Below are 9517 nucleotides of genomic sequence, written 5' to 3' on the forward strand. Positions count from 1 at the left end.
AGGTATGTGCCTTGAGCAGAATTAAACTTGGGACCTTTTGGTCCGTAGGCCAATGCTCTACCCACTGTGCCAACGGGCCAGAGCAGAAAGTGATCAAATTTAACTTTTTCTCAGTATTACCTATTGAAGAACCTGTCTTTATCCCATTGTATTTCCCTTTTCTTTATCCTACATTAATTGGTCATATGAGAAGGATTTCTCAGCTCCGTGTTCTCTTACATCTATATGTCTGTTTTTATGCTACTGCCATGCTATTTTTAAAAAATATATATTTTATTGATTTTCCACAGAGAGGAAGGGAGAGGGATAGAGAGCTAGAAGCGTCGGTGAGAGAGAAACATTGATTAGCTGCCTCCTGCACACCTCCTTACCGGGGATGTGCCTGCAACCAATGTACACGCCCTTGACCGGAATCGAACCCGGGACCTTTCGGTTCGGAGACCGTCGCTCTGTCCACTGAGCCAAACCGGTTTCGGCTACACTTAATTTTTTTTTTTTTAAATAGCATGGCAGCCGAAACCGGTTTGGCTCAGTGGTAGAGTATTGGTCTGTTGATTGAAAGGACCCAGGTTCGATTCCGGTCAAGGGCGTGTACATTGGTTGCAGGCACATCCCCAGTAGGGGGTGTGCAAGAGGCAGCTGATCGATGATTCTCTCTCATCAATGTTTCTAGCTTTCTATCCCTCTCTCATCCTCTCTGTAAAAACTCAATAAAATATATTTTAAAAAATTAAGTATATTGGGGTAACATGGTTAACAGAATCATACAAATTTCAGTTGCACAACCTTGTAATACACATCTATACAGTCTATTGTGTGCTCACCACCTGAAGCCCAGTCTCCCGCTCCCACCTTATATTTGACCCTTTTACCCTCTGTCCACACCTCTTCTGGTAACCCCCTTCCTGTTGTATCAATAACTTTATTTGCTGCTTTTTGTTTTATATCCAACATGAATAAAATCATATGGTTCTTATCCTTTTTCATATGATATATCTCACTTAGCAAGATTTGCTGCAAATGGCCATACTTCATCCTTTTTATGGCCGAGTAGTATTCCCTACCACCTCTTTATCCAGTCATCCATCAAAGGACACTTAGGTTGTTGCCATATATTGGCCACAGTCAACATAGGGATACATATAGTCCTATGACTAAGTGCTTTCAAAATGTTTGGGTAGCCCTAGCCAGTTTGCCTCAGTGGATAGAGCATTGGCCTGAGGACTGAAAGGTCCCGGGTTCGATTCTGGTCAATGGCATATGCCCAGGTTGCAGGCTTGATCCCCAGTAGGGAGGCATGCAATGATTCTCATTATTGATGTTTCTATTTCTCTCTCCCTCTCCCTTCTTCTCTGATTAAAAAAAAATTTAAGTTATAAAAATCAGGGAGGGTGGGGGACGGTGGGGATAAGATCAACCAAAGGACTTGTATGCATAAATGTTAGCCTAATCAATGCACACAGACAACAGAGGGGAAGGGGGTAAAAGAAGAATAAGGACACATATGTAATACTTTAATAAAAAAAAAAGTTATAAAAAATTTGGGGGGGTAAATACCCAGAAGGATTACTGGTAGCTCTATTCTTTTTAAAATCTATATTTTTTTTATTACTTTCATAGAGAGAGAGGGAGAGAGAAATAAAAATGTCAATGATGAGGGAGAATCACTGATTGGCCACCTTCTGCACACTCCACACTGGGGAACTAGCCCGCAACCTGGGCATGTGCCCTGTCCGGGAATCAAACCGTGACCTCCTGGTCCATAGGTCTACAACCACTGAGGCATGCTGGCTGGATGTCTCTCATCCTATGACAGTGAGGTTATGAGGTTTTCTGTCTAAGAACACCCAGTATGTTCCTGTTTCCTTCAGTGCCTTTCCGGAGCATTTTCGGTTCTCCTATTTAGGTTTGGACACGTCTTACTACCTGCAGGCCACATCTGTTTGTGTAACTCTTTATGCTGCAGTAAATGGAGTCTTCTCATCTATTATATTTTCTTATTTTTCTTTTTAAATTAGAGAGGGAGAGAAACATTCATTTGTTATTCCACTTATTTATGCATTCATTGGTTGATTCTTTTTTTTTTTTTTTTTTTAAATAAATTTTTATTGTTCATATTATTACAAGTGTTCCTTCCCCCCCCTTCCCACCCCACCCTCTGCCCTTTCCCCAACCCCCATTGTCCTCATCCATAGGTGCACAGTTTATGTTCAGTCTCTTCCCACATTCCCCTGTCCCCTTTTCCCCAAGAATCATCAGTTCACTCCCCTTCCATACCTCTGATTCTATTATATTCAACAATTAATATTGTTCATCAGATTTTTTTTTTTTAATTTCCTTGGTTTTTAGATTCACTTGTTGATAGTTACGTATTTGTTGTTCATAATTTTTATCTTTATTTACTTTCTCTTCTGAAAGAACCCCCTTCAGCAATTCATATAATTCTGGTTTGGTGATGATGAACTCCTTTAGCTTTTTTTTATTAGTGAAGCTCTTTATCTGACCTTCGATTCTGAGTGATAGCTTTGCTGGGTAGAGTATTTTTGGCTGTAGGTTCTTGCTATTCATCACCTTGAATATTTCTTGCCATTCCCGTCTGGCCTGCATGGTTTCTGTTGAGAAATCAGCTGACAATCGTATAGGAGCTCCTTTATAGGTAACCACCTGCTTAGCTCTTGCTGCTTTTAATATTCTCTCTTTGTCCTTTGCTCTTGGAATCTTAATTATGATTTGTCTTGGTGTGGTCCTCTTTGGATTCCTCTTATTTGGAGTTCTGTGTGCTTCCTGGACTTGTAAGTCCAATTCTTTCCCCAGGTGGGGGAAGTTTTCTGTCACTATTTCTTTCAGTATGTTTTCGATATCTTGCTCTCTCTCATCTTCTGGGACCCCCATGATTCTGATGTTGGATCGTTTGAAGTTGTCCCAGAGGTTTCTTACATTATCTTCAATTTTCTGGATTCTCTTGCCTTCTAGCTTCTGCAGAGGAATGTCTTCTGGCTCTTTATGTTCCAAATCTTTGACTTGATTCTTGCGATCTTCTATTCTGTTTTTAGGACTCTGTATAATATTTTTTATTTCAGACAATGTATTCTTTATTTCTTGTTGATCCCTTTTCATATCCTCATAGGTCTCATTTATTTTATCGGCCTTTTCTAGGATACTCTTAAAAAACCTTATAAGTGTGGTTTTGAACTCTATATCCAGTCGCTTTTTGTCCTCCATTTCTTTCGTTTGTGATCTATTTGGTTTAGGCATCTTCGCAGGCAGCTTTCCTGATGGGGCGGAGTTTCAGGGTGGAGCCTACAACCTCGGCTTCCGTCAGCCCCACCCTATGCGACTCCTGAGACTCAGGGTCCTTCAGTACTTGTTGCAAGCGCCTCTGAGAGAAAGGTGCCCTCGATTTTCGCCTGCTACCAAACAGTGTAAGCTCTCCCGCAATGGGCCCGAAACTGGGGTTCAGTTCAGTTGGAAGTGGAGTTGGAGATGGAGTTCAGAGCAGTCTGGAGCCCCTGTCTCCTTCCCGCCAGGGCAGTCCTACGGCACAGCCGGCCGTCCCTTCTCTGCGCGCACGCAGTGTGCTTGCCGCCGGGACCTCCTTTCGCCACTTCCCCAGGTACCGCCTTACAGCCCAGCTCCCTGTGGATGAGCCTGGGTCCCCAGGGTCTGGCCTAGAACGGGGGTTCAGAGCAGTTGGGGGCCCAGCACAGTCGGAGTGTTTATCTCCTTCCCGCTAGGGAACGCCCGCCAGGCACTCGGCCTCCCTCCTCTCCGGCTCCGTCCTCTCCTCTCCGGCTCCGTCCTCTCCGCGCGCGCCGCGTGTCTCCGTACCTTGGGCTTTTACAGCTCCTCCGCGCTTCCTTCTGGTTTTCTCCTTGCTTCTCCTTGTAGAATTTCAAGTCAGTCGACTTTCCTGTAGTTCTGGGTAATGTCCATTTTATATTTTAGTTGTATTTTATTGAAATTGTTGCGTGCGGCTGCGGCTAGGTGCCTACCCGAGCAGCCATCTTGGATTCTCCTCCTCATTGGTTGATTCTTGTATGCACTTTGACTGGAGATTGAACCCGAAACCTTAGTGCATTGAGAAGATGCTCTAAGCAGCTGAGCTACCAGCCAAGGCTCATCCGTTATACCTTCTGAGAAGCTACTGTTTGTGTATACAAAAGCTGTTGATTTTCTTTTAAGGCATTTTCCTTCTTATTGAAATATATCTTACAGAAAACTCATAAGGGCAGACTCGTTGAAATCCCCATTGTTCATCACCCAGTTCAAACAGGAAACATTTAAGTCTCCCAGCTTTTTTGTCAAGGTTAACTGTCAACCTGACTTCTTCCACATTGGTTTATGTTAATGTTCTTAGTTTTTATGTTTATTTTTATTGACTTTATTTTTTTTACATATATTTTATTGATTTCTTACAGAGAGGAAGGGAGAGAGATAGAGAGCTAGAAACGTTGATGAGAGAGAAACATCGACCAGCTGCCTCTTGCACACCCCCTACTGGGGATGTGCCCGCAACCGATGTACATGCCCTTGACCGGAATCGAACCTGGGACCCCTCAGTCCGCAGACCGACGCTCTACCACTGAGCCAAACCGGTTTCGGCTATTTTTATTGATTTTAGAGAGGATCAAGCCTGTAACCTAGGCATGTGCCCTTGACTGGAATTTAACCTGGGACCCTTCAGTCCACAGACCAACGCTCTATCAACTGAGCCAAACTGGATATGGCTTTATGTTTATTTTTGTATCACTTGCTAGTATGATTAACTTCCATTATAGCTTTTTATTGATTCCTGGCAGTCACATTAAAGGAGATAGTTTTAATTTTTCCTTTCTAATTTTTTTTTTAATACTTTATTGATTTTTCACAGAGAGGTAGGGAGAGTTAGAAACATCGATCAACTGCCTCCTGCACACTCCCCATTAGGGATGTGCCCGCAACCAAGGTACATGCCCTTGACTGGAATTGAACCTGGGACCCCTCAGTCCGCAGACCGACGCTCTACCACTGAGCCAAACCGGTTTCAGCTCCTTTCTAATTCTTATGTCTGCAATTGCTTTTTCTTGTCTCATGGCCACCATTGCCAATAGAGTTATATTATAGGAAATTAGTATATGTATTTTCTTGACCCATTCTTTTTCTTTTCTTTTTTTTTTTTTAATTATTTTTGGCCGAAACCGGTTTGGCTCAGTGGATAGAGCATCGGCCTGCGGACTCAAGGGCATGTTCCTTGGTTGCTGACACATCTCCGGTGGGGGGTATGCAGGAAGTGGCTGATTGATGTTTCTATCTCATCCATGTTTCTGACTTTCTATCTCTCTCCCTTCCTCTCTGTAAAAAATCAATAAAATATTTTTAAAAAATTATTTTTGATTTCAGAAAGGGAGATGGAGAGAGGCAAACATCAATGATGAGAATCATTGGCTGCCTCCTGCAGGTCCCACTCTAGGGATCGAGCTTGCAACTCGGGCATATGCCTCACTGGGAATGGAACCCTGGCCTCCTGGTTCATTGGTCAATGCTCAACCACTGAGCCACATTGGCCTGGCTCTTGCTCCATTCTTTGGTGGCAAAACCTCTAGTATCTGTCCGTTAAGTAAAGGCTGGCTCTCGGGCTGAAGTGTTAAACACCTTTCACAGACGAAGAAACTGAGGTGAAACAAGTCCCAAAGGTAGACTGAGATGGAAGCAAGAGCTCAACCTGTGTCCTGATGTCAACCTTGCCTCCTGCCCCTACAGGAGATTGTAAACTTCAACTGCCGGAAGCTGGTGGCCTCAATGCCACTGTTTGCCAATGCTGACCCCAACTTTGTCACGGCCATGCTGACCAAACTCAAGTTCGAGGTCTTCCAGCCGGGCGACTACATCATCCGTGAAGGCACCATTGGCAAGAAGATGTACTTCATACAGCATGGCGTGGTCAGTGTGCTCACCAAGGGCAACAAGGAGATGAAGCTGTCCGATGGCTCCTATTTCGGGGGTTAGTGTCTGGGGACCAGGGAACAGCAATACACTGCCGGACCCTTCCTGGGGATGGAGGGTTACGTGGGGAGGCCCGGAGTGCTGGCAGGAAGGACTGACCAGAAGGGCCACGTTAGCAGAGGGCGGGCTAGACTGTGTTCAGGGCAGCGGGGAGCACCCCGGGGAGGAATGGGTGCAGCTGGGTGTTGCCCAGCCCCTGAGGTGCCTCCCTTGACCACACAGAGATCTGCCTGCTAACGCGTGGCCGGCGCACAGCAAGCGTGCGGGCTGACACCTACTGCCGCCTCTACTCCCTGAGTGTGGACAACTTCAACGAGGTGCTGGAGGAGTACCCCATGATGCGGCGGGCTTTCGAGACGGTTGCCATTGACCGCCTGGACCGTATTGGTGAGTGGACCTGGTTATGGTCATAGGAGGAATAGCGCTGAGATGGGAGATGGCGTGGCCTAGATGACCCGCAGGAAATTGGTTCTGACCGGCTTTCTCCCTGGCCAAGCACAGCCTGGTTTCCCAGGGAAGGAAAGTGTGGGGTTTCCAGTTGTGCAGAACTCTGAAGGCTTGGCAAACACTTGCTGAGCACCTACGTGTGCCAGGAGGTACAGCTGGTGGCCGTGAAGATGTCTCTGGTGCTGCCCTCTGGAAGCTTACGTCACAGAGGGCATGTGGGAGCGGTGAGGCTTCCTGCAGATGCTATTGGAAACCAGCATTAGCAGGTCTGCTAGGATGACATGGGAGCAGTATTGGTGGCCTTGGGTGTAAGGTGAGGTAGAGGGAATCTCGGAAATAGTGGGGATGTGGGGCCCTCAGGCTGGTTGGCAACTAGAGGCAGGGAGATAGTGGCCTTGCTGCTACCCGTTTCCCCGAAAATAAGACATCCTCCGAAAATATGACACAGAGCATGGAAAGATAAGACATCCCCTGAAAATAAGACCTAGCACAACTTTGGGAGGAAAAAAAATAAGACACTGTCTTATTTTCAGGGAAACGGGGTATTTGTGGGAATAAAGACAATGGCTGAAAAAGCAGGACTGGATGGGGCTGACGGGTTAGAGTAGTGGTGTCGAACTCAATCAGAGAAGGGGCCAAAATCTAAAATCCAGCCTAAATCGCGGGCCGAATGGTTTACTGAACAGTCATAAACTGACAATGTCATAAACTGACAGCGGAGTGCAGTGATGACAGCGCGGTGCGGGCCACATTGCAAGGCCTGGCGGGCTGGATTTGGCCCGCGGGCCTTGTGTTTGACACATGTGGGTTAGAGGGAAGACTTTTGTATACAGGAGGTGCTCGATACATGTTTATATACAAAAGACACTCAACAATTTGCTCTATACAGTAGGTATTTAACATTTTTATGAGTGAGAGGTGCTTGGACTTACTTGCTAAATACAACAGGCACTCAACCCATGCCTATTCTATGTTATACACTTGGCACTCTGGCAGTGGGTAGGCAGGTATTCTGGGTATGTTGCTGTATACTATAGGTGCTCAATACATGATTGTTACATACAAGAAAAGCTCCATGTATGCTGGCAGTCTACATAGGTGTCTGATACCTGCTTTATATATGCAGCAGGTGCTTTTAGCTTGCTACACACAATAGGTGCTTGGTACCTATTTGTATATAGGTCGTGCATACCTGCTATATACAGAGGTTCTCAATTTTTGCTTCCCATACACAGCAGACACTTGTACCATCCCTTTATATACAGGAGGCTTTCAATACAATAGAGAGTAGGTGCCGATACCCACTTGCTATATGCAGGAGGCACTCAATACACTTGATTCTTATCACTGTATGCAGGAGGTGCTCAGTAGTGCCTATGGTATGCTTTGCATACAGGCTATAGAGAGTAGGAGTCCGATACATGATGCTTGGTGTATACAGGAGGCAATCGCTATACATCTGTACATGCACAGACTGTAGAGAGCAGGGGAGAATACCTGCTGGCTGCGTGCAGGAGGCCGCGGTACACACAGGTGTGTGTGTTCTGGCTCGAGAGAGTAGGTGCCTTACCTGCTTGCTTTATGCAGGTGTTCTGTGCCAATACACGGTTGATGTATGCAGGAGGTGCTTAGTATATGCAGCCGTGTGCCTACTGGATACACCCGCTCACTGTATCCAGGAGGCGCTCCCCTGTGCACTGACAACTCCCCTGTCCCCAGGCAAGAAGAACTCGATCCTGCTGCACAAGGTCCAACACGACCTCAACTCGGGCGTGTTCAACAACCAGGAGAACGCCATCATCCAGGAGATCGTCAAGTATGACCGGGAGATGGTGCAGCAGGCCGAGCTGGGCCAGCGCGTCGGGCTCTTCCCGCCGCCGCCGCCGCCGCAGGTCACCTCGGCCATCGCCACGCTGCAGCAGGCCGTGGCCATGAGCTTCTGCCCACAGGTGGCACGCCCACTCGTGGGGCCCCTGGCACTCAGCTCGCCCCGCCTCGTGCGGCGCCTGCCCCAGGGGCCTGTGCCTGCTGCCACTGCCTCACCAGGGCCCCCACCTGCTGCTAGTCCCCCGGGCGCACCTGCCAGTCCCCGGGCACCGCGGACTTCGCCCTACGGCGGCGCACCCTGCTCCCCGGCCGCCCCCCGAGCTGGGCCCGCACTTCCAGCGCGCCGCCTGAGCCGCGCCTCACGCCCGCTGTCTGCCTCACAGCCCTCGCTGCCCCACGGCGCCGCGGGCCCCGGCCCCGCAGCTTCGGCGCGCCCGGCCAGCAGCTCCACGCCGCGCCTGGGGCCCGTGTCCACCGCGCGGGCGGCCGGGCCCAGCCCGGACCGCAGGGACTCGGCCTTGCCCAGCGTCACAGGCGGCCTCGACCCGCTGGACTCGGCGCGCTCGCGCCTCTCGTCCAACTTGTGACCCTCGCCGCACCGCCCCACGGGCCGGGGGGCCGGGGGCGGGCCTTCATCCAGACCAAAGCCATGCCATTGCGCGCTGCCCCGGCCGCCCACCCCAGAAGCCATAGAGGAGACGTAGGTAGTTGTAGTCGGACGGACGGGCCCTGCCGTCCCCCTCATCACCCTGCGCCCACCCATATCGCCCCCGCATCCCGGTGGTGGCCTCGCAGGCATGGGAGGGGGCTCCCTTCACCTCGGTGCCTCAGTTTCCCCAACTGTGAAACAGGGAGGGAGCCACCCCATGCCGAAATGAGATAGCTGTGGACTTCCGCCCATCCCTACCCTCGTAGCTGGCCCGCTGTCCGATGAGGATTCTGTTTAAGTGCAATACTCGGCCTGCTGGCTTCCTGCTGCCCACATCGCACTCACGCAATAACCGGCCCGGCCCCTGTCCATGCGCACCCGTGGTGGCTTCCTGGAGCGGGCACTAGCAGCATCCTCCAGCACCCAGCGCCAGGGGTCGGCCGTCCTGGCTGCACCTGGGTGTGGGGGCAAGGCTGGGGACTCCCCACCTTTGTGATGAATGTACTGACTAGCCGAGGCAGCAATGCTCCCACCACACCCCCACGCCCCACTAACCTCCACACCCCATTCCGCGCAATAAACGACAGCATTGGCGCCCAGCCTGCCCGCATC

General features: G+C 49.3%; 2 protein-coding genes across 2 annotated transcripts in view; both read left to right on the forward strand.

Moving 5' to 3' along the window:
* Positions 1–9499, forward strand: part of HCN2 (hyperpolarization activated cyclic nucleotide gated potassium and sodium channel 2) — a gene marked incomplete at its 5' end in the record, with an annotated part of 32018 nt that extends 22519 nt beyond the window's left edge. The window contains 3 exons of the mRNA XM_084886381.1: positions 5740–5980; positions 6205–6369; positions 8149–9499. Coding sequence (XP_084742507.1) covers positions 5740–5980; positions 6205–6369; positions 8149–8843 — 1101 coding nt within the window. The 3' untranslated portion in view covers positions 8844–9499. The remainder of the gene's footprint in view (positions 1–5739; positions 5981–6204; positions 6370–8148) is intronic.
* Positions 1–9517, forward strand: part of BSG (basigin (Ok blood group)) — a 126725-nt gene that overhangs the window by 38874 nt on the left and 78334 nt on the right. The window lies entirely within an intron of this gene.

This window comes from Pipistrellus hanaki (genome assembly GCF_964339955.1).
Source record: "Pipistrellus hanaki genome assembly, chromosome: 5".
Taxonomy (NCBI): Eukaryota; Metazoa; Chordata; class Mammalia; order Chiroptera; family Vespertilionidae; genus Pipistrellus; species Pipistrellus hanaki.